This window comes from Castanea sativa, chromosome 12 (assembly GCF_040712315.1).
Source record: "Castanea sativa cultivar Marrone di Chiusa Pesio chromosome 12, ASM4071231v1".
NCBI classification, from domain to species: Eukaryota; Viridiplantae; Streptophyta; class Magnoliopsida; order Fagales; family Fagaceae; genus Castanea; species Castanea sativa.
The window spans coordinates 5,681,807-5,707,275 of NC_134024.1; the positions used below are offsets into that span (position 1 = coordinate 5,681,807).

Genomic DNA, 25,469 nt, shown 5'->3' on the forward strand with positions numbered 1-25,469 from the left:
TTCAACATCTTCAAAGTTATACCATCATTCACTCCTTGTCTTGTAGCAAATACTGTTTAAGATTGTTAGGGATTTCACCAAATCAAGGAGTAATACTAAAAAAACAAAATGAATACATCAAGTAAATAGAAGTTAGTGATTGACTTGGAGACAAAATTGAATGTTATCCTTAGACAATATTTGTCTCCATATACAAGTTGATAATGGGTTTTTACAAACTTGTCCCCAGGATACAATCAAGTTTATAGGGTTCTACAAATAGCAATTTTAGAAAATACCCACAAAATTTCTTGCGTTTCTTAGAAACTAACTTTTTTAGAAAGAAAAAGTAGTTATTAAGTGAATATAAGCCACTATTTATACCCAAATGATTATAACCCTTTAGTAGGTACATTTTCATCAAAAGACACTTTTGATACACACACACACACAAGGAGATATTGGAATAATGAGATAAGGTTAGAGTGTATTCATTTGTAAAATGAATAAAGTGAAAATTTTGAATATTGGAATTTTCTTTATGAAAATTCAAGTTCCACATATATATATATAATTATATACACACACACACAACAGATGAGAGTTATGAAAGACAGGGAACTACGTGTTTTCAGGGATGCCAATAGAATATATAAATGTATTAAATTATTTATAAGATTTATGAAAAATATTAAATATATATAGAAATAATTTAGACAGTATATTTTAATTAAAAATATATGTGCACGTTTAAGGCAAGAAAAAATCGTGGGAGGTATGGTTGGGTATGGTGGGTCACTACCAGGGCAGGCTAAGGCATTTTACCATCCTTACATTCTACTACCTTATCTTGTAACATCAAAATAAGTTTTAAGATTATTTTTAAACGATGATAAAAAAAAGTTGTCACTTTCGTGAAATGTTAAAACTCTAATCAAGTACACTGCTTCTTATGAATAGGATAAAGTCTTCCTCCAATCGGTGTTGAAGGATTCTCCTCCAAGGTTTATAAGAACACCCATCTATATTAAATAGCATAATTCATTAGATCTTTATTTATTTATGCATACATAATACATATGTATGTATCATGTTTTTTTTTTTTTAAAAAAAAAAAAACTTTCACATGTAATACATGGGTTTTTGACTATGTCAACTTGTTAGTATTCTTATCCCTTATTCTTCACAGACACACAGATGTATCATGGATATCCTGTCACTATTCACTTTCAATGGCAGAATCTCTCAACCAGGGAATCCTTCCAGAAATTGTCCCCGCCGACCCAGACATTTGCAGACAGCAATGGCCTCATCAACACCATTGGGATGTTCAGAGCAGCCAATGGAGAAACATTCAGATACTTTTGCTGCCACACTTCACTACCAAATTGCTTACAGACTTTGGACAATTTTTTGCAAAATGACCGGGCTTGAGATTGTTTAAAGGATGAGGAGCATATCACCTATAATTGACAAGAATGAAATTCCCACAATATATCCAGTTGGACCAATAACAAGGTGCCAATTTTTTTTTTTAAAGACAAGTCATTTCTAATTCACCAATTGATATTTTAAACCATAAACAAAACAACTGTTACTCACTCTCTCTAACAATCGAACAACCCCAAATATTATCGACTAGTTGTCAGCGTACTAGATTTAAAGCCACAACGAGGAACGATTGTGACCCCAGCCACCAAAGGCATCCCGATTAAGGGAAAGAAAGATTGTTTATATTCTAAAATAACATATGGGTTACTACAAATTGGATCTAAAAATTCAGGACTAAAAGAAATACATTATATGTTATGTTATTTTTTTTAATTTTTTTTACATTTCAATTTAATAGCATACTTATGTTATTTTAATGTAATTCTATAAGATCTTTATAAAAAAATCAACTTATTAAACATTTGATATAATTAGTAATTTTTTCTTTAATTTTTATTTGTGTTTTGATTATCAAATACTTAACAAGTTAATAGAGAAGACCGTGTTTCATATATTCCTTTAACAAGCCAAAAACAAAAAACAAAAAAAAAAAACAAAAACAAAATACTGTATCATATTATTATTGTATGGGCCAAAATCCGAAAATCCCGAATAGGTTATTGGGATGAATCAAAGTGCACAATAATTAAATTTATTGGAGTTAATAGTATTGCGGGACCTATTTTTAATAAAAAATTGTTAAAAAAATATATGAACAGTGCGCGCACAGTACGCGCGCTTGTCCCCCGCAGTAGAAAAAAAAAAAAAAAACGTGGACGCAGCAATAAGCTGGATCCAAACTAGCACTAAGTCCACTTAAAAAAGTTTCCTTTTTATTTTTTATTTTTATCAATGAACGGTCCCACTTAAAAAAAGTGTGTGTATTAATACATTTTAGCCAACACAATTAGAGTATATGTTCAATTTTTTTTTTTTGTGTTTATATCATGTTGGCTCTAGTACAATGGAATAAGCCAAATTTAATTATCGGTTTGATATTACTAAAATTATAAAACTGTACAAGTCTTTTAAGTCCAATATTTATTATATAAAATATTGAATGTATCGAAAAATTATGTTTTTTTTTTCAATGAATGGTCCCACTTAAAAAGTAAGATTGAGTAATGTGTATTAGTACATTTGAATTGACATGATTAGAGTACATGTTTAATTCATGTGTTCAAATCATGCCAGCTCTAGTAAAGTGGAGTATTGAAGCCAAATCTTAATTATCAGTTTGATGTTACTAAAACTATAAAATTGTCCTAATCTTTTGAAGTCCAACATTTATTATATAAAGCATCGAATATATCGGAAAATTAAGTTTTTTTTTTCTTTCTATTTTTATCAATGAATGGTCCCACTTAAATAGTAAGATTGAGTGAATTTTGGTTTTGGGATAGACTTATCTAGTTTGTACTAGTGCATTTGAATCAACACAATCAGAGTACGTGTTCAATTCGCGTGTTCAAATCGTGTTGGCTCTAGTATAGTGGAGTATTAGAGTAAAATCTTATTAGTTTGAAGTTAAATTTTATTAACAATGCTTTAGATACCAAAAAAAAAAAATTTCAATATTTTTTTATAATTGTTGATTAATTTGGAAAAATTTTATTAATTTTTATTTGGACTCATCTTTAATGTTATTTTTTTTTTATTACTAATAATTTGTCACATGAGTTTGAGTGTCAAATTTTGTGTGTTAAAAAATTCTCAATTTTATTTGTTTATGTACCACATTTTGAAATTTCTTATCTTATTATATATACAAATAAAGCACAATGATATGTTAAATAACTTTCAATAAATCAACCAAAAAACATTTTAGCAAAAAGACAAAAAGTAGTAGATAAGCGCAAATGGAACATCAATTAAGGATAACATTCTCCTCAGGTAAATCCAAGGATCAACTTCTTGTGTATAAATTTAGTTATGGTTCTTTACAAGGTAATCTTGAATTCTTCTCACTATTCTCTTGTTACATAGAAAATGTTCATCCCCCTTTTTTGGGGGGTTCCCTTCCTTTTATATCTCTTTACCATGCATCCCAGCCCCCCACCTATATGTCTCAAGTCGTTTCTTAGGATACTTGTTCTATCAATATCCTGTTAAAGGTGGTAGAAGGAGCTACTAGTTGTGAAGTTACTATTCAGGGGTAATTTTCACATTAATGCAACTGATAAGATTGGTGTAGGACATTCAATGCGAAGGTGGGTGGTATATCCTTCAGGAAACTTCCTCCCACTATCCTTGCCCTTGTGACTATCTCTTCTCCTTTCCTTGGGCCTTTACAGGATATCAATTGTCCTGATTCTCTTATTCTCCTCGGGTAGGCGGAGTCCTCGGAGTTCACTTACCCTTCTTGGCTTGGATTGGGCAAATTAATTCTCGGTTGGGACTCCTCGGTCCTCGAACCTCACACAATTTTTAATTAAAAAAATTTATAGGTTGTACTCTAAATTGTATAACTAAGAAAAGCAAAGGTAACAGCCCTAAGTCCTATTTTGGGTATTTTAGGGCTCGTAAGTCTTATATAAGAAAGATTACCACACACTCTTAAATATCTTAAATTTGACTCATGCTCATTCTTCAACTCAAACAATGTGATGTCAATTTTCTTATATAGAACCTTATTTAAAACATGACAAGCAGTTTATATTGTTTATACCGAAAGGTTTACGAGAGCACATAATTCTATTAATATAACATTTGTTAACTCAATTATAGCTATTTTTTCTTTCATGCACTCCATTAGAAGTATGTGTGTATGGTTGAATAGTTTTATAGATAATTCCTAAGATTTAGCAAATGAGTAAAATATAATAGATTCATACTCTTGGCATCTATCACTTCTATATCTTCTAATTTTGCTATTGAATTGAATTTCAATTTTTTAAAGAAATACATAGATATTTTCCCAATACCAAAACCAAAACCATTGCACATTTATTTTCAACAAATAAGCAGTTGTTTACCATAAAAAAAAAAGAAAAAGTTATAAAGTGTCTATTTGCTCCATAAGTTAAAATTCCTTAAAATTCACATAAATAAATGTGAATTAATTCAAGATTTCTTTCTAACATTTTAAAATTAATTCAGGATATCTTTCAACACTATACAAGTCCGCATAAAAGAGTGCAAAACTTTTAGTGAGCATTTGCACGTGGAACCTTGCAAGTTGGTGTGTTACAATATATATATATATATATATATATATGTGTGTGTGTGTGTTAATGAAAAGAAAAGAAAAGATATCTTCTATCTTAAAAAAAAAACACTAAAAAAATCTAAAATAAAAATTAATTTAAATAATTATTCATTATATTGATTAAGTGATACCAATTATATTTTTGTGATAATATCAGTTGGTAAATTTTTTTTTAATAAAATTTGTTTGAAATCGTTTTAGTTTTAGTTTTTTTTTTTTAAATTATAAATTTTCACTTGGTTGCTGGTCACATTGTTAGACAAGTTATAGACTTATAGGTGGGAATAGCTTTACTGGTGAGCGATTGATGAGTAGACAAGCACGTCGTATACCTTGGAAGATTGTTTACACAAGCTTTATCATTGATTTTAACAATATTGGGTCCGTTTGGATAGAGCTTATTGCTAAAAATTGAAAACTGAAAACTGAAAACACTGTATCAAAATAATTTTTAAATGTGTAAATAGTGCCGTGGGACCCATTTTTAATAAAAAAAATTTTGTAAAGTGAAGTTTGTGAGTCCCGTGAACAGTACACGGACCCACATATGTGCTGAAAAGTCAGCAAAATGCGGCTACTGTTCATGCACAGTAGCATGAACAGTAGCCACTGTCCCCCTGACCCGTGCAGCAGCAGAAGAAAAAAAAAAAAAAAAAAACACAAAACGCGCAGATGCGGACGCTATAAGCTGTATCCAAACTCAGCTAATATTAAAAGAATTGATAGATGACGAATCTAGAATCACATGTACAAATCAAGTACAAAATTATATTTTAACTTGGGATTACTGTATATTATATAGAGGTACCTTGATGGTAAGAATTTTTATTCTTGTGCTTGCACTTAGAGAGAGCGCGAAGAATCATGTGGTACACGAGATATTACTTATTGTGGTCACGTGACTCGTGTGATACACATAGCGTGTGTTTGGATAACCTGCGTTTGCGTTTTGCTGAGAAATTTCAGCGTTTTTTTTTTTTTTTTTCCCTTCTGCTGCACGCTTTTCACAGGGGACAAGGTTACTGTTCATGCTACTGTACATGAACAGTAGCCGATTTTGTTGACTTTCAGCACATTTGTGGGTCCCGTATACTGTTCACGAGACCCACAAAACTTCACTTTTCAGATTTTTTAAAATTAAAAATGGGACCCACGACACTATTCACACATTTAAAAATTATTTTGGTGCAGTGTTTTTAGTTTTCAGTTTTCAATTTTCAGCAATAAGCTGTATCCAAACGGACCCATAATATCACCCATTATCTTTACGTAGCGGTGGTGTACAATTGAAGACATTTTTTTTTTTTTTTTCATTCAGAAAAAAAAAACACATGGATTACTGTATCAGACTGTGACATCCAGACTTATTTGAGAAGTTAACTCTAAAAAAAAGAAAAAAGAAAAAAAAGAAGACCACTTCTTTGACTCTAGTGTTCTGGTTCAACAGTTGCTTAATTCTTCAACAAATAGTCTTATGTAACTTCTTTTCACTGATTGCAAGAATATGTTCCATGCAATATTCAACAAGCAAATTAGGTTTGCCCAGAAGATAAGAACTACTTTGTTAACTAATTATGTATCTTTTGTTAAACCATTGGATGTGAAGGAACATTGGCAGAACCTAGACACGCTTATAATAGCTAATCTATCATATATCTATTTTTTTTAACCCAAAAAAAAAAAAAAATCCACTACTGCCTGTCTAATCGTACTCTGTATAGTGATTAAAAAGAGGTTTTTTTTTGGTTGATGCTAATTAGTGATTAACAAGACGATAGTAGAATAAAGTTTCTCTCCAAATTAGTTTGGAGAGAAATCCTTCAAATTAGTTTGGAGAGTAATTCTTCAAACTTATCATATATTTTTTTTTTAGGTGTGAATTTTGAAAATCTAACGGTTGAATTTTATGTTCTTTATGTTCTTAACATGTATATCAAATTTAGTTCAAATCGAATTTTATTTATTATTTGATCAATGAGCTTATTTTTTATACGCAATTTTAGATTACAAAAACTTAAAATTTTAACATTTGTTTGATGACATAGCAATTGATTTTTGATTTTCTTGAAATTTTGTAAGCATGAATAATATAATAAGAACATGCAATCCAACGTTTAGATTTTCAAATTTCATACTCAATATAAAGATATTTGATAAATTTAAAGGGTTTCTTTCCAAACTAGTTTTGAGAGAAACTTTTTCCTTAGTAGAAATGTAGAATAGAGGAATAATTATCATTCTTAAAAGAATTCATATATGAAGAATCTAGAATCACACTTGCAAATCAAGTCCAAAATTATATTTTAACTTGGTTTACTGAATACTATATATGGTATGACTTGATGGTAAGAGTTTTTAGTCCTACACTTAGAAAGAAGTGAAGACTTATGTGGTATACATAATATTGTCCATAACATTAGTGGCATGTAGATTGAAAAAAAATGTATATATATATATATATATTTTTTTTTCCATTAAAAAAACACATGGGGTTACTGTATCAGACTGTGACATCCAGACTTCTTTGAGAAGTTAACTCTAAAAGAAAGAAAAAAAAGAAAAAAGAAAAAAAAGAAGACGACTTCGTTGAGAAGTTTGGTGGGAATGGCTTTACCGAGTGATGCATTGAGAAGTCTATATAAGGCACGAAGACTGAGCTCTTCCTACCCAACAAAGACAGACGACCAACACCAACTGCATTCATTTTCTCTGTTCCTGCCTTGTTCTTAAATAGTTTCTGAGTAAAGCTTTGTGTGTGAGTGTGAGTGTGAGTGTGAGTGTGATGGAAAAGTTGAGTTTGGAGTTGCCACCTGGGTACAGATTTAGTCCGAAGGACAAGGAGCTCATCGAAGACTTCCTGAAGCCGAAGATCACTGGGAATGACAAAAAGATTTACTTTGTTACCGAAATCGAGTTTTATGAACATGAGCCCTGGGACTTACAGCGTAATCTTCTTATTTTTATTATCACACACCCACCTTCATTTCTTGGATATTTTATACTTTGTTGTCAAAGGTAGGAAAATGTTATTTTTATTTTTCTTGTATTTGTTTGTTAATTGTTAATGTTGGAATTCTGTTGTAGATTGTTGCTTGTTATAGATTTTTTTTGTTTTTTTTTTGTTTAGCGTATTAGATTAATTAATCAAAACATATGGTTACAGGGATCCTATGGCAGCTACCTGAATCTACATGGACCCACCACTTTTGGTCCATTATTCACCCTCAACAAGTTGTGAAATTGAGAGTGAAAATGGAAGTTATAATGTTTTTGTTTTTGGTTTTTGGATCTTGGTGAAGTCTGGTTGGGTTCATGTAGTGTTAGCAATGGAAGGGTTTTTTAGGCCTGGCCTATACGCATGTAGTTTGCGTTTTATAAAGACTGATGCTTTCTTGGGCTGTGTTCCTCTGCTCTTGTATAGTTGTTTTTCCTTCTTTAATACATTTACAGATTTACTAACCCAGAAAAAAAAGTTGATTGAATTTTGGTTTCTAGTATTTCTTTTGCATAATTGTGACAAGAAAATTGATTTTTTTATTTGTTTGACTACAAAGTATGATTTAGCACTTATTTATGATCTAGCATTGGTAACTTCATAGTTAGTTTTTCAGTATATTTATTTGCTATGTTGAATTTGGTAGTACTATAATTGTGGTAACAGTTTTGGTAGTGCTATTATTTTTCCTTTTTGTTAACTTTGATAACAAAATTATGAATCACTCTTTGTAAGAACTTTTATTTGACTTTCATTGTTTTGTGACTTTTTGGCCTTGCAACATAAATTTCTTAAGTAGTACATTTGCTTAGTTTGCCCATATGATTATCTCATTGTTGAGCAATTAATAATATTTATAAATGCTTATGTGGGTTTCTCATTTTGGGTGTCAAAATTTTGTGCTGAGTCTGGCTTCTTGGTATGTAGATAAATCTGGGATAGATTCAAAGGACCAAGAGTGGTTCTTCTTCAATACACCGAGCTGGAAGCATGGGAGTAAGAGGAACAGGGCAACCAGGGAAGGGTTCTGGAAAACAACTGGTAAAGATAAGGAAATCCGGTCCAGAGAGGGTTTGATTGGAATGAAAAAGATTCTAGTCTACCATAGAGGGCGTACTCCTAATGGAGAAGGGACCAAGTGGGTGATGCATGAATACCGCACAACCCAGGAAGAGTTTGATGGAAATCACCCTGGTCAGGTTGGCTTTTGCTTCTCAGTTTGTTTAATTGATGTGATATTGACCTGAAATTTTTTCTGATTGCTCAAGAGAAATTTTCTTTTGTTTATTTTCTTTTCATTTTTTGTGTTGATTTAAGATCGTTTTGCCTCCAAAATCATTGGAAGGTAACTTTAGAGAGGGTTGATTCAATTAAAAAGGGTTGTGGAAGCTGTTAAAATTTGTTAATTTTAAGTGAGAGTTAACATTCTTGCTGAATTGATGATCTCTTGATATGTTTAATTGGTGAATTAAGCGAGTTATCCTTAATTTGAAAGGTAGGCTGTTGGCTTTTATGATTCTCTTATAACTTCAGAATACGTAGATACTTGTATAACTTGCCAAACCTCTGCTAATGGGATTAAATCTAAGGGCCATTTCCCCTCAACCCTGAAAGTCAGTTTTTTGAGCTTATTTTTGCCGGTTTCACACCAAAAAAAAAAAAAAAAGAAAGCTTTTCCACTTTTTCTTTTCTTTATTTTAAATTTTTAATAGCAATTAGCAAAGTGCATCTAAACTCCACTTTGTTGTGTGTTATGATTCTAAAGAGAAGTAAGAGGATGAGATAGTCTTATAAATAGAGCGTTAGTGTAGCTTTTGTGTTGTGTGTGAGAATTATGACACAATGCTTTGCCAAGTGCATTAATGGCACGAACACCTTGATGTATTAAGTATTTGGGTTGCTTATGTTTGTGTTTGTGGTTGTAATTCATATAATTAATAGTAGATTCTGGTTGGGTACATTACTACTATATATAGGACTATCACATCTCCTCACTTTTACGAATGTGGGATTTATCACTTATAATAGGAATTGATATGCCTCATTAAATTTGTCAGAATTTGGCTCAAATTTGTACTCAGGCTTGATTTGGTTAAAATGGCGTGGAATAAAACTCTATTCCTTGCTAAAGAAGGATTTTGATATTTCTTATCCATTAAAGAAGGTATTCTTAATCCCATATAGGATTAGATGTTGAAATCTTATATAAAGACAGTGTTGTAAGAGATTGGTGGCTTTAGCTCAAGAGTTCTACTTTAAGGAGAGGAGGAGACTCTTAGAAGAATATGGAGTGGTTTTTTTATAGGAAGTAGTCTAATGGTTTCTTTTGGATTGGACAGTACCCACACGTATGAATAGAGAGTTTGTATGTTTTCGTACGCTAAGAGCAATGTTGGATGTATTAAGGTTTGAGATTATGAGTGTCTCCTTGTCAATTGGTATTTAGAGTTTGTTTTGGGTGTTATGGGATTTGTGATAGTCTGTGTTTGTGACATTTGTGTGTGATTCTTGTGAGAGTATGCTAAATTGTTTGAGGTTTTGTTGAAGGTGGTTGTAATTCATATCGTTGATAGTGGGTTTTGATTGGTGTTGTTGCTTGTGGAAGTAGGCATGGAGTTGGCCAAACCTTGTTAAATATGTTATCTTGTATGAGAATTCTTTTTTTTGTGTGAATGCGCTTAAAGATAAGGGTAGCCCTATTGATGAAAATATGAGAGTCGCTTAAGGTAGTTTGGTCAAGTTCAAAGGAGAGTGACTAATGCACCAGTAAAGAAGAGTGAATTGATCTTAATAGAGGGAACAAAAAAAGTAGAAGAAGATCAAAAATCACATTAGTAGAAGTAATAATAAATGACATATCAATTAAGGGAGTAACAGAGAATATGCCTTTAGATAGAGTAGAATGGAGGAGAAGAATATATATGGCCAACCCTAACTAATCTGTCGAGGAGCCATAATTATTCCCCAAATTTTGGTACTAAAACTTTATTTGTTTGTTTGTTTGTTTTGTGAATGTGCTTCCATTAGCCCTAAATCAGAGTATTTTTTTAATCACTGTTGGATTTGAAAACCAATAAGGAAAATTTTAAACTATCCCCTCACTGGACTCAAAACAAAATTTATGTTGATTCCTTTTTTGTTAGTTTTCTTTACTGAAGGTGCTTTCTGAAACCGACACCTATTATTGGGTGCTTTACTTTATGCAGAAGGCCTTTGTCCTCTGCCGATTATTCAATAACGAAGAAGAGAGTAATGAAGGTGGATTTGCGAAGTCTGATGTTACAGTACCTGTTCAGAGTAACAACTACAACTATCATAATGCAGATGTTGCAAAAAATCAAGTGGCAGAATTGACATCTAATGAGGTGATAGGAACTTTGTTCATCATAAGACACTTCCATGTTTTTGTTTTTGGAATTGAGAAGTATTATAAATTAATCAAGTACTTATCTTGTGCACTTATGTCTCTTCCATCAGGATTATTTCAATGTGGCAGAATTGTTGGATATGTCCAATGTCCCGTCCCCAGGGCACACTCCATCAAGTTTATCCCCCATCGCTCTTGACGTTTTGACTCCCGGTATCGCTGAGGATTCAACTCTTATCAATCCTCTTAATAATCTAGGTGAGTGCTTTCATAGCACGTCTTGCAGTCAAAATAATATTGCCGTTGACAATGAGACCCTGAAAAACATGGCCTCTTTTACAGACAATGGGTCATGCGGTGGGTCAGATGCCAATGCACAGGCAAGTGAAAACTCTCAAGATGTTGTTTATTATTTGATCTTGAAAGTTATTCCAGGATATTTTAAATTGTGTTAATTTGCACCTCAAGACTTGTTTTACTCCTTTGTGGGTACAATTGTCATTATTATTATTTTTTGGGGAATTAGAAGTGCAGATAACTAATTATATGCTTATCTTGGTTATTCATTTTTCTTCCATTAGGTTGACCAGGATCTGGATATGAGTGAAGCAGCCTTGCAAACAGGCTATATTTATCTACCAGGGCCATGTTGCAACTCTCTCTCTCCATCAACTTTAAACGATTATAATGCAGGTGTTGCAAAAAAAAAAGCGGCAGAATTGACATCTAATGAGGTGATAGGAACTTTGTTCATCATAAGACACTTCCATGTTTTTGTTTTTGGAATTGAGAAGTATTATAAATTAATCAAGTACTTATCTTGTGCACTTATGTCTCTTCCATCAGGATTATTTCAATGTGGCAGAATTGTTGGATATGTCCAATGTCCCGTCTCCAAGGCACACTCCATCAAGTTTATCCCCCATCGCTCTTGACGTTTTGACTCCCAGTATCGCTGAGGATTCAACTCTTATCAATCCTCTTAATAATCTAGGTGAGTGCTTTCATAGCACGTCTTGCAGTCAAAATAATATTGCTGTTGACAATGAGACCCTGAAAAACATGGCCTCTTTTACAGACAATGGGTCATGCGGTGGGTCAGATGCCAATGCACAGGCAAGTGAAAACTCTCAAGATGTTGTTTATTATTTGATCTTGAAAGTTTTTCCAGGATATTTTAAATTGTGTTAATTTGCACCTCAAGACTTGCTGTACTCCTTTGTGGGTACAATTGTCATTATTATTATTTTTTGGGGAATTAGAAGTGCAGATAACTAATTGTATGCTTATCTTGGTTATTCATTTTTCTTCCATCAGGTTGACCAGGATCTGGATATGAGGGAAGCAGCCTTGCAAACAGGCTATATTTATCTACCAGGGCCATGTTGCAACTCTCTCTCTCCATTAACTTTAAACGATTATAATGCAGATGTTGCAAAAAATCAAGCGGCAGAACTGACATCTAATGAGGTGATAGGAACTTTGTTCATCATAAGACACTTTCTATGTTTTTGTTTTTGGAATTGAGAAGTATTATAAATTAATCAAGTACTTATCTTGTGCACTTATGTTTCTTCCATCAGGATTATTTTAATGTGGCAGAATTGTTGGATATGTCCAATGTCCCGTCTCTAGGGAACACTCCATCAAGTTTATACCCCATCGCTCCTGGCGTTTTGACTCCCACTATCTTTAAGGATTCAACTCTTATCAATCCTCCTAATAATCTAGGTGAGTGCTTTCATAGCACGCCTTGCAGTTAAAATAATATTGCTGTTGACAATGAGACCCTGAAAAAATGGCCTCTTTTACAGACAATGAATCATGCGGTGGGTCAGAGTCCAATGTACAAGCAAGTGAAAACTCTCAAGATGTTGTTTATTATTTGATCTTGAAAGTTTTTCCAGGATATTTTAAATTGTGTTAATTTGCACCTCAAGACTTGCTGTACTCCTTTGTGGGTACAATTGTCATTATTATTACTTTTTGGGGAATTAGAAGTGCAGATAACTAATTGTATTCTTATCTTGGTTATTCATTTTTCTTCCATCAGGTTGACCAGGATCTGGATATGAGGGAAGCAGCCTTGCAAACAGGCTATATTTATCTACCAGGGCCATGTTGCAACTCTCTCTCTCCATCAACTTTAAACGATTATAATGCAGATGTTGCAAAAAATCAAGCGGCAGATCTGACATCTAATGAGGTGATAGGAACTTTGCTCATCATAAGACACTTTCTATGTTTTTGTTTTTGGAATTGAGAAGTATTATAAATTAATCAAGTACTTATCTTGTGCACTTATGTTTCTTCCATCAGGATTATTTTAATGTGGCAGAATTGTTGGATATGTCCAATGTCCCGTCTCTAGGGGACACTCCATCAAGTTTATACCCCATCGCTCCTGGCGTTTTGACTCCCACTATCTTTAAGGATTCAACTCTTATCAATCCTCTTAATAATCTAGGTGAGTGCTTTCATAGCACGCCTTGCAGTCAAAATAATATTGCTGTTGACAATGAGACCCTGAAAAACATGGCCTCTTTTACAGACAATGAATCATGCGGTGGGTCAGAGGCCAATGTACAGGCAAGTGAAAACTCTCAAGATGTTGTTTATTATTTGATCTTGAAAGTTTTTCAAGGATATTTTAAATTGTGTTAATTTGCACCTCAAGACTTGCTGTACTCCTTTGTTGGTACAATTGTCATTATTATTATTTTTTGGGGAATTAGAAGTGCAGATAACTAATAATATGCTTATCTTGGTTATTCATTTTTCTTCCATCAGGTTGAACAGGATTTGGATATGAGGGAAGCAGCCTTAAAAACAGGCTATATCCATCTACCAGGGCCATATTGCAACTCTCTCTCTCCATCAACTTTAAACGATTATTATTGGGACCAATTCCTCATGAGTTGGCCAGGTCCCATTGTCTTTGAGTACTGAGTTTTGGGTCATGCGGTGGGTCGGATGCCAATGCACAGGTATGTCAAAACAAATATGCCAATGCACATCACAGTTGACCCCGCCACACACTAATTAATAATTTATCACATTTTTTTTAATGCATACTCTTACTTTATCAATTATTATAAATTATCACACCAATTAATAATTTGATGTGTATCATATCAACTCATAGCTAAGTGCAGTCCACGGGTGAACAGTGATTTGTATCGATAAAAAATATTTTACTAGTGTTTTCAGCTATAAGTTTTCAGTTTTCAACAAAATAAGCGGTATCCAAACGCACAAACGCACACTGAGTGACAAATATTTGTCTGAATTATATTTGTTGTGTATAGAACTTTTACATTGGTCTGAATATATAGATGTTTTTACAATGAACCTAGACAAACATATTGATAGTGATAGCTTAATCCCATAATTGCAGCTAGACAAAATATATAATTACAGTTGATCGGGAACCCCTTAATTGAGCTGATTGGGAATCCTTTAATTGTCTCTAATACTCCCCCTCAAGGTGGAGTGTGTACACGAGTAACGCCTAGCTTGTTGATAAGACGATGAAAAGAATCTTTACCCTAAGGTTTGGTAAAAAATGTCAGCAATTTGATCATGGGATCGAATATGACAAGGTTGGACCAATTTGGATTGGATTTTCTCTCGTATAAAATGGCAATCAAGTTCAATATGTTTTGTACATTCATGGAACACCGGATTCTCAACAATATGGATTGCCGCTTGGTTATCACAATGAATTGGGATGGGTGAGGTGTGTGAAGCACGAAGATCATCCAAAATATATTTCAGCCATTGGAGTTTGCTTCTTTGTTTTCCATGAGATGGGATTAGAGCCAAGGAAAACACAAAAACCAGTAGTAAAGCGTCGAGTCACAGGGCTGCCTGCCCAATTTGAGTCACAAAAACCACTTAAAGTGAGTGGATTGGTTGAGGAGAGTAATATGCCTTTTCTAGGAGTGCCTTTGAGGTATCGGAGCACCCGAATGGCAACATCCATGTGACTGGTGAGAGGATCTTGCATAAATTGACTCAAAATGTGGATTGAGTAGATGATGTCTAGCCTAGTGACAGTAAGGTGGATGAGATGACCTACAAGTCAACGATATGCAAAGGGATCTGATAAAGAAGTTCCATTTGTGGGAGTCATGTGAAGCTGTTCCATGGGGAAAGCAGATGGTTTAGCACCAAATAACCTTGCATCTTCAAGGATATCCAATGTATATTTTTGTTGACACAAGAAGATGCCTTACTTAGATCGTGCAATGATGTCATTAACATACACCAAGACAAAGGTGGAGGATGTCCTTGTAATCTTGGTAAATAAGGAATAATCTGCCTGTGATTGAGAGAAGCCAGCATTGTGAATAGTTTGAGAAAACTTTACAAACCATTGGCGAGAAGCTTGTTTGAACCCATATATGGACTTACGGAGATTGGAAACTCAAGTCTCCCCATGTCGGGCAAAACGAGGTGGAAGTTTCATGTACACTTCCTTGTCTAAATTACCATGGAGAAAAGCATTGTTGACATCAAGTTGATGGAGGGACTAGTTTTAGCAGAGACAACAGATTTTTGTGTAAAGCCCTTTTCATCCAAATCACCATGGAGAAAAGCATTATTGACATGAAGTTGATGGAGGGAGTAGTTTTTAGCAGAGGCAACAGATAACAAAGTTCGAACAGTGACCAACTTGGCAACAGGAGCAAATGTGTCATGGTAATCCCGCCCTTCTTTTTGTGTAAAGCCCTTTGCAACTAAGCAGACTTTATATCTTTCAATGGTCCCATCAGATAGATACTTGATTTTATATCTTCCAGTTGTTTTTAAGAGCTTCAAGCTTGGTAGTCATGGCATCACGCCAATGTTGCATCTTAAATGCTTGAGAAAATGATTATGGCTCATCATTGGAGGAAATGGCAGAAAGGAAGGCTCGATAGGTACCTGAAAAATTAGTGTAGGAAATGAATTGTTCATGGGGATATAGAATACCTGTTGGTTTGGAATTGTTTGGAGTGGGTAGTGCAGCCCCAGAGACATTTGAGCAATGGTGATTTTGAAGATATGTAGGATTATGCCGGTCTCTAGTAGAGTGGATGATAGGTTGGGAGATGTCTATTTCAGGAATTACTTCTTGAGGTGAAGATGCTGGTGAGATTGATGGAGCCTCAACAGGTGTGGTCGGAGTAGTTTTCTGGCGATGATATGTTTGGATTATGGGGGGTGGCTGTTGTGAAATTTTAAAGTATTTGCAGGTGTATGAACCGTACCGAAGTATAGTTTGACAAGAATAAGGTTGAACTCACATGGACTTGAATGAATGTAGGAAAATTAATCAAATCTTAATCAAATTAGATAAAAATTGATTGTTTGTAATTAAATATACTAAGCGAATAATTATACTAAGCAAATATATGATATAAAGCAATAAAGAGATGTAAACGATCTAGAGAAAGGAATTAAAGTTTTTTATCCGTCTTAATTCATATCAGCATATATTTATGATCATTAATTTTTTCCAACCATTACATGATAATCTAGAAATCAATCTTGAGTGATTGAGTGACAAATATTTGTCTGAATTATATTTGATGTGCATAGAACTTTTACATTGGTTTGAACATATAGATGTTACAATGAACCTAGACAAAAATATTGACAGCCTAATTCCATAATTGCAGCTTGACAGAGTATATAATTACAGTTGATTGGAAACCCGTTAATTGGGCTGATTGGGAATCCCTTAATTGTCTCTAATACTCCCCCTCAAGGTGGAGCATGTACATGAGTAATGCCTAGCTTGCTGATAAGATGATGAAAAGAATCTTTACCCTAGGTTTGGTAAAAATGTCAGCAATTTGGTCATGAGATCGAATATGACAAGGTTGGACCAATTTGGATTGGATTTTCTCTCGTATAAAATGGCAATCAAGTTCAATATGTTTTGTACATTCATGGAACACCGGATTCTCAGCAATATGGATTGCTGCTTGGTTATCACAATGGATTGGGATGGGTGAGGTGTGTGAAACACAAATATCATCCAAAAGATATTTTTGCAACTGGTGTGTTATGTGTTGCCAAGATGGGGAGTCGGTAGACCACCTTCTTCTTCATTGTCTTGTTACTCTTTCCCTATGGTCTCTTATTGTTTTATCATTTTTTTTTCTGGAGTTTTGATGTTAGTATTGCCATGGCACGGTATTCTGCTTTAGCAGTGGAACGGGAGATAGTAGTGTGCTTCTTTGTTTTCCATGAGATGGGATTAGAGCCAAGGAAAACATGAAAACCAATAGTACAGTGAAACTCATGGATAGTACAAAAAAAGTTAATGAGACCCATGAATGGTTGTAAGACTTACTATAACTAGTAAAAAAAGTTGTCTTTTTTAGCTAATGCTAAACGTAGCAAAATAGAAAATGAATACAAACTTTTTATTTTTTTGATACTTTCATTAACATGAAGTAAAAAACCCAAGTTTAACATTACAAAAATGTTGGATGGGTCCAGCTGAGGTGAATTGGCTTCTTAACAGCAATAGAGACCATTTTGTTCCGACTTATATTGTCCCAATGACGAGAAATTAAATCGCTACCAAAATGATTATTAGCATATGTGGAGCCCAATGAATAGTGTTCTTGAGCCCAAAATGATTTGGATGTATGGTCAAGAAAACTATTCTCATAGTTTTCTTGACCATACACACAAAGTTGTGGTAGTCGATTTCAATTGAGGGACCAATCAATCAACATTCCTTTTTTTTTTTTTTTTCTCTTTATTTGTTTTATTGTTATTTTATGTTGTTTTATTGCTTTATTGTTCTTATCAATATGATGCATGGTGTATTTGATGATTCTGTGATAACATGCTCTTTACATATGCTTCATTGTTGCTTTCTATGCACAACATTAATCTGGAAATCGGGTTTAAGTCCTAGGCGTGTACACCAGCATAATGGTGCGTACGCATCCATTATGTTGCGTACGCACTTCTAGGGCAAAATCCGTTCTTCATGGTATTTCTGTTTATTTATTTAGTTTATTTTAATAATGTTGTATAGTTTTTATTTTTTTATTATGTAATTTAATTTATTATTTGCATGTATATATCTTGTTAGTTTGTTTTCTTTTCCTTTTTTATTAATATATCAAAAAAATACCAAAAACACTCAAATTTGTATAATCGATCTGCTTTCCTTTTTTAATAAAATCCTCATTAATTCTCTAGGGTTAGTCAAGGAGCATAAAATCTGAATGATAATCATGGAAGGTTATCAAGCATTAATTGTGAGACATTTCTTAAAAGATAATGGTCTTAAATGCATAGAAGACTAAAAGATAGTCAATTAGATTTTAATGTCAATATTTAAATCTAATTCTTTTTAATAAGGAAGTCCTAATAGTCTAATTCAAGATAAAATCTTTCCAAGAATGAGGCAATCAAGCTTTAATGATAAAATATGAGATATCTGAATTTAAGCCTAGAAGTCAATTAGGGAAAAGATAAGTGATTAATGAGGTATTAATTACAATCTTACCTAAAAGGCTTAAGGGTTGTAATTCGAAAATAGTTGACAATCAAGAGATTATATTGCCTAATATATTGGAGATAGTTGAGTTTGAATCTAAAGGTTAATTAGGAAAGGACAAAGCAATCAATGACTTATTTAATGTGATGATCCTTCCTAAGAGACTTAGATATTTGAAATCGAACTAATTTGATATCTAAGGCAATAAAAGTCAATTGATTAAAGAACACTTCAAAAGGCAAGAGCACATATAAATATGAAGAGCACATTCAATGATTGATGTTGAGTTTAATAAAAGGAAGACATTCAACACTTAATGAAGAGTCCACTGCAATTAAGTGTCACACCTTTATAAGACTTAATCATTAATTTTCATTAAGCGTAAACTCTTTGCTTGTATCCACATGTGCACACACTTGGATGATGATATATCTATAAGCTTGAAGGCTTAAGTGATCATGCAGTTGGACATTCACATGCTCATGCACTTTGATGATTGTGCTTAAATGCTGAGGTGATTGGCGGTAAAAGGTACGTGTTTGGATGCTTATATCTTCGCATGCTTTGATGATCACATGCTCACATGCTTAGATGTTCATATGCTCACATGCTTGAATGCTTGGATGCTCACATGCTTTGATACTCACATGCTTTGATGCTCACAGGTTCACATGTTTTGATGCTCATACGCTCGCATACTTAGATGTTCACATGCTTGTATTGTAACGGCCCCGCCCTAACTGTGTAGATATTGTCCGCCTTGAGGCGGGGTTGTTACAGATGGTATTAGAGCCATGCCCAAGCTGGAAGTGTGGGGCTCACACGCGAGGACTCGTGTGCTCATAAGAGGGTGGATTGTAGTGATCCAAAAGGGGGTTTTGCAATCCATGGAATCCCACATTGGCTAGGGGAGCACACGGGGATGTGCTTATAAGTAGCGACCTCCTTTTAATGTATAGAGGCCTTTTCCCTCACTGCTATGTGCTTTTGGGGAGAACAAAAGCGTGAGGGGTATGGGCCCTAAAGTGGACAATATCTACACAGTTGGGACGAGGTCGTTACATGTATGCTCATGCCCTTACATGCTTGCACATTCACATGCTTACATGCTCATACATTCCTTTGACCTTCACATGATTGATTGCCTTTCACATGTCTATAATGCTTTCCGTATTAGTCTCACATGACTTGTAGACGAACTCTAGGGCTTAGATGCATGTGCACGTTCACATAGGCTCATTAGATAGACACCATTTATCCATTATCCAAGAACGATATATGAAGGCCGACTACGGCTGGGCAGGGTACCTAACCTCTTCTCATTTTGTACCCTAACTCCAGACCTTGTCTGGTAGGTAGACCTTCATGGAGTCCTGTTTTGGTTCCCAGACCTATAACCAGGTGGCGACTCCTTTTGCCTCTTTTTTTAGAGGCACCACGTACTCCCAGGCCCACGTCAGGTTGAGTCTAAAATCGCTTTTTAGGGAGATTTAAGTACTGCGTACCCCGCCTTCGCAAGAAGGAACTGACGTGCCGAAATGTCATCTAAAGGGGGTACGGATCATGGAACTTACACTTAGCAACATCATATAAAATTGGTTTGGGAACTACAATGACCTGGAAAGACATTCCCTGCTGTTGAAGAAAATTAATATCAATTAGCATAACTTGATCACTCTAGTGGGGACTCTTCTTGTTACATAGCTGTTCCAAGCTCTTTCTTTCGGTGAGTATGATGATGTGATGAAAGCCTTGGCTCTTAGCCTGTAAACTTGTCTCCACCAATGCTTCCTGAGTCGCCAAGTGAGCAGTGCGTGCTTCTGTGCTGTGGCACTCATTAAACATGATTCTTTCTTCATTTTTCCTAGCTTTATAAGCATCCTGCATAAGAGATTTTGAGATGTGAGTAAGACCTCTGTTGGATTGGGACATTTCCCATTATGTACAACTTGGTTTCTATAGTTTGAGATTGTCCACATGGTAGTGAAAATTGTTTGCAAGTAGAGCATTTGATCATGCTCAAGTTTTTTCTATGATGCAACTAGCCAGTGAAGTTTAGACCTTGATATCATTGATCTCTCTAGTTCTGATAGGAAAAACAGACCCAAGCCGGCTCTAGCCATAGGGCAATAGAGAAAGAGATGTGAAGAAGTTTCACTGCTTTCATTACACATGGGTCACATATCTGTAACTGAGATGCCTTTACCGTTAAGATTTGAGAACACAGGAAGGCAGTCATGAAGAAGTCCCCATGTAAAATGAAGAATTTTCAAAGGGAGTTTAACTTTCCAGAATAGTGACCAAATTTATTTTGGAAAATTTAGGTGTCTCCTCTGTTGTGAATTGCCTTCCAGATGACACAGTAGCTCATAGCTCATAAACTTTTTACACTTGATACTCTCCCGAGCTAGAATACTTCCACAATAACCTATCCCTTTCACCGGCGGTTTTAGTTGGGGGATTTTGTAAGATTTCCTCACAAGTAGGTTGTTCATACAAATTCCTTACCAGTTTGGGTTGCCAACAGTTGGATGAATTGTTTATAAGATCAGAAACGGATTGAAGGTTTGGATGGTTTTCAATAGGTTGCCTGGAAAGATTAGGAAACCAATCCGGATGATTGATGGGTATATCTTTTCCAGAACCTACTAACCATTTACCATGATGTAGGGTAGAGTTATTTTACACAGAATATTTCTCCATGTCCAAGAATGATAAGTTTTTGGTTTGAAATTGGAGATATTGTTCCTTGGGAAGTATTTAGCTTTGAAAGTTCTGGCGAGAAGGGAGTTTGGATGATGGACAATTCAAGAAGGGAGTTTGTTTGGCTAGCATTGCTTGATTGAATTTCTTGAGCCCCAGACCATCATCACTCATAGGTTGACATATGGTATCCCTGAGACGCAGCTTTCTTTGATTTGGCTTATGACCCCACCAAAAAGCTTTTGAGATGGAGTCCATCTTCTTGCATATAGTCTCAGGAACTTCAAAACAAGAAAAAGTACAGAGTGACATTGCTTGAACGACAGAAGATATGAATACAACTTTTCAACATATTCATTTTCTGCAAAAACGAACACATGGAATTCTTGTAATAAAACTGAAAACGAGTGGGCCCACTTCCATGCCTTGTCTCACTCAAGTCAACTTTGCTGTAAATGGACTTAATGAGCCAACGGCTCTTTCTCCCTAAACATAACTACTCTATTTAGTCTCTCCTTTCTTTCAAGCTGGTGCCTCTCATCTTAATGAGGTTTGGGTTTTCATCGAGGAATTGGTTATGTGATTTTTTCTGATGAGTGGGTCAGTGGAGTTTCTGATGATTTTTCTTCATATCTATCAGTTTGTCTACATATCAGTTTGTCTGATGTAGGACAAATTAGGGATTTGTCTAATTTTAGTTTTAGTGGGTATAGGGTTAGGAATGAAGAATAATTAGAGAGAAGTGGGGCTGTGTGAACAATACCCGTGAACAGCAACCTTAGATAGAAAGAAGAGAAAACAAAGAGATGAGAGAAGGAGAGAGAAACAACAAAAGCAAACATGCCTTTTGCTCAATACACTGAATTTTATTAATCAACTCATTTTACTTCTTTGAATACATTAAACACTGTATATAAAGACTCTTACTTGTACTAGTAGTAATATGATTCCTTCTTGTATTAGGACTACTAATAAATACTTAACTTGGACCCTAAGAAAATAAACCTAAGATACTTAGAAACCTAGAAGATTCTAGAATCAAGAAAATTACCAAAATACCCTTAATTTGCAGTAATTCCAGAAATTACAGATTTGCCCCTGAATATAAAATTGACCATAACTAATAAAAAATAAAAACCCAAATTAAAAACTGGTTTAACCCTAAAAAACTCATACATAGATCATTAAACAGGTACAACCTTCACCTCAATTGGAGTTCACACAAGGACACAATAAAATAATTCTTGAATAGGCAAATTTGCAAAATAATAGCATATTAATCTTCCATGATTCCATCATTGTCTCTCTCGTTATCTCATTTAAGCATGTGATTTTTCTGATGAGGTATCTCGGCCTTGGGCGTGTCATTTTTTCAACTTAAGGTTTATTCACAAACCATATTTGTAAAGAGAGTACTGAAATCATGAGATATTTGTAAACAAAATCATAAATTACAAGTCAAAAGAAAATCCACAAATCACAAGTCAAAAGAAAACCCCAATTAGTGCCGATGTTGCTGGTCTGGGCTGATCTAGATGAGAGATGAGAGATATGTTGCTGTTCTGAGAGTTGAAAGAAAAATTTTGGTGGGAGAAGAAAATTGTTTGGTTCTTTACGCAGGTGGGATCTTCTGAATAGGCATGTGTAAGTGAAAAAAGTTGCTTTCTTTTAAGTGAAAAAAAGAAGGGAACAAGTGCTAAACTGGTATGTATAGAAAATGAATGTGAAAATGGGTCCTTTATTGTGTATTCATATTTAAAAAATGAATACACAAAAATGAAAATGAAAATTGAATACCATTTTTTTTTAACCAAACAGCACCTTATTATTTGATCTTGCAAGTTTTTCCAGGATATTTTGTGTTAATTTGCACCTCAAGACTAGTTATACTCCATTGTGGGTGTTTTAACCAGTTCAAAGTGGTTTATATGTGTATTTAGTCTTCGGATAAATTGGTGTTTGAAAAACTAACCTTGCATTGTTTTTATGTACAACAGTTTGAGCAAGAGTATCAAGGTTTTGTGAGGCTTGAAGAGATCACCAATCCAAAGGTTTCATCATCTGTGTGAGGGTCTTCGGATCTGATTGAAGATCATAAAATTTTACAACTAAAAAAGCGTTAATGATTTAGATAGATAAATAATTATTAATATTACTTTAAAGACAAGGCTAAAACCAAAAGAATTATTAATCTTTGTACAAAAGAACTCATAAGATTTTTTTTTCCTCAGAAAGTATATAAGAATTTTTAATACTCTTTGAAGACAAATCTATAAAACTCAAAAGAATACTCTCTCTCTCTCTCTCTCTGTTTTTTGAAACCAAAAGAATGCTATTTCTTAAAAAGTTCAAAACAAAGTTTAAATATTTTTTGAAGACAAAGCTAAAAGTCAAAAAGATCTATTAATAATCTCTAAAGTCTAGTATGCATCGTTACGTTCCACCAAAATTTTGGGGATTTTGCTGAAAAATGGAAGCTCTTCCTTTTCCCACTTACATGTGCAAACATTCTCCAAAGTCTATTCAAAGAGATACACTCTTTTTCAACTCAAACAGACTTGTAGTCTTTTTTGAACTCAAAAGAGACATATAGCCTTTTCCAAGTCAAACAGACTTAACAGTCTTCTACTCCTTTTCAAACCACAGACCCGCATGGTCTGTTACATTCAAAGGCCTATGGCCTCCTTTACAACTCAAACGGACTTACAGTCATTGGAACTTGGGTTATTTCTCTCCCCCACTCCACCCTCTACCCAAAAAAGAAGTACAAATTTTTTTTACCAAATTGGGGTCCTTATTTTAGCTCTTATGTTAAATTTAAAGGTTTCTCTAAAAGAAACCACAATCTGGGTTGGCATTTTTAAAAATCCTAATCTTAGAAGACTCTAATTGCGGTTTAAATCATTGTACGTTCTAGAATTGTGGAATTATGAGATTCAAGATTTTAACAACCGTCAGACTCCGTTACAGAGAAACAACTATGGTAGATTATTGTACTGTCACTTCTGTGTATAATATTGCAGAGCACTGGTAGTGTGTCCTCAGTTGCTGGTGCTGTGAACAAATTCTATATGTATATAATAAATTTCGCTATCGATTGGAATTAGTATGAGGATTTGGCAACTACGAAATTGGAAGCAAGGCTTCATTGTTGTTAAATCTGTATGCTGTGTGAATTATATTTAAGCTGTACTGATAATTGTCTACTTCTGTAAACATGTAATGATATGTACTCTTAAGTCAACCGATGATTTTTGCTGGTGTTATCATCTTTAAAGCTTGGGATGGTTAAAATTTGTATGCTGGAATGTGGTTGTTTTTTTATGCTTCTGTGTGTTTAGACAAGAAGAATGCATGAAAGCTGAAATCAAGTTGAGCTAGAATTGAAGCCTGTACAATGAAAAAGGCTGATGTACACATGATTGGAATGAGTGACATGGTCCAGGGCCTCCAGATTGAAGGTGCCATAATCAGGTTATAATCCAGTAGTTAAATGCAGGAATGTCTTTAGGTAAAGCTTTAATGGTTGTTGAATCTCTATGTTTTATTATTAAAGTTGCTATTATTCTAAGTGCATATATTCAAGCTTGAAGGATGGGTTGCTTGCTATGGTGGTAGTTTTACAATTGAAACTCACACAATATTGTTTTAGAATATTCGATAAATCTTCTTACATAAGTTTAAGGCAACCTAAAGTTTGGCTAAAGCATATTCAGAATTTGTTAGCTATGCTAGACATTTTTACGTACTTAAGGATGTTCTCTTTTGACTTTCAAAACCTATATTATTCTCGCTTTTCTGTTTTCATAATTTTGTTTTGGAGTGGATCTTTTCCGAGGCTTGCTTCGAAAGGTAAGACTTAGAAGCAACTTTTTTGTTGGTTAAAAGGCAAATTTTTTGAAAAGAAACGAAATATTTACCAAGTACTATTATTAGAGTTCACCTCATGCTCTTGCCGTGTTTTTTGTTTCTAAAAAAAGAAAAAAAAAAAAAAACCAATTGTGTAGTATAATTTGCCCAGTTCTTTTTAAAAGCTCTTAGTTTTCGATTATGACTCTTGAGTGGAACTTAAAATCGTGGTGGCTCAAGGCTTAAGACCCCTTTAAAAAAGGTTTCTAACCTCCTTACAAAAAAAAAAAAAATTAAAAAAAAAAACTAAAAATTGTAAAGTGACGTTAGGAATATTACAAAATTTACAATATATCAAACGGAT

General features: G+C 34.1%; 1 protein-coding gene across 6 annotated transcripts; it reads left to right on the plus strand.

Annotated features, from left to right (window-relative positions):
• Positions 1-7,266: 7,266 nt before the first annotated feature.
• Positions 7,267-24,500, plus strand: LOC142619911 (uncharacterized). Of its 6 annotated transcripts, none has more exons than XM_075793275.1 (16): positions 7,267-7,623; positions 8,601-8,872; positions 10,880-11,038; positions 11,151-11,298; positions 11,383-11,420; positions 11,622-11,774; positions 11,887-12,034; positions 12,119-12,156; positions 12,358-12,510; positions 12,624-12,771; positions 13,094-13,246; positions 13,360-13,507; positions 13,592-13,629; positions 13,831-14,027; positions 16,707-19,084; positions 23,254-24,500. In XM_075793275.1, the coding sequence occupies exons 1-11, from the start codon at positions 7,461-7,463 to the stop codon at positions 13,096-13,098; spliced, it is 1,425 nt and encodes a 474-aa protein (XP_075649390.1). In that variant the 5' UTR covers positions 7,267-7,460; the 3' UTR covers positions 13,099-13,246; positions 13,360-13,507; positions 13,592-13,629; positions 13,831-14,027; positions 16,707-19,084; positions 23,254-24,500. The 6 variants fall into 6 exon arrangements, with proteins under 6 accessions (XP_075649390.1, XP_075649393.1, XP_075649391.1 ...); XM_075793278.1 differs by having other exon boundaries at positions 19,007-19,084; XM_075793276.1 differs by having other exon boundaries at positions 19,018-19,084.
• Positions 24,501-25,469: the final 969 nt, after the last annotated feature.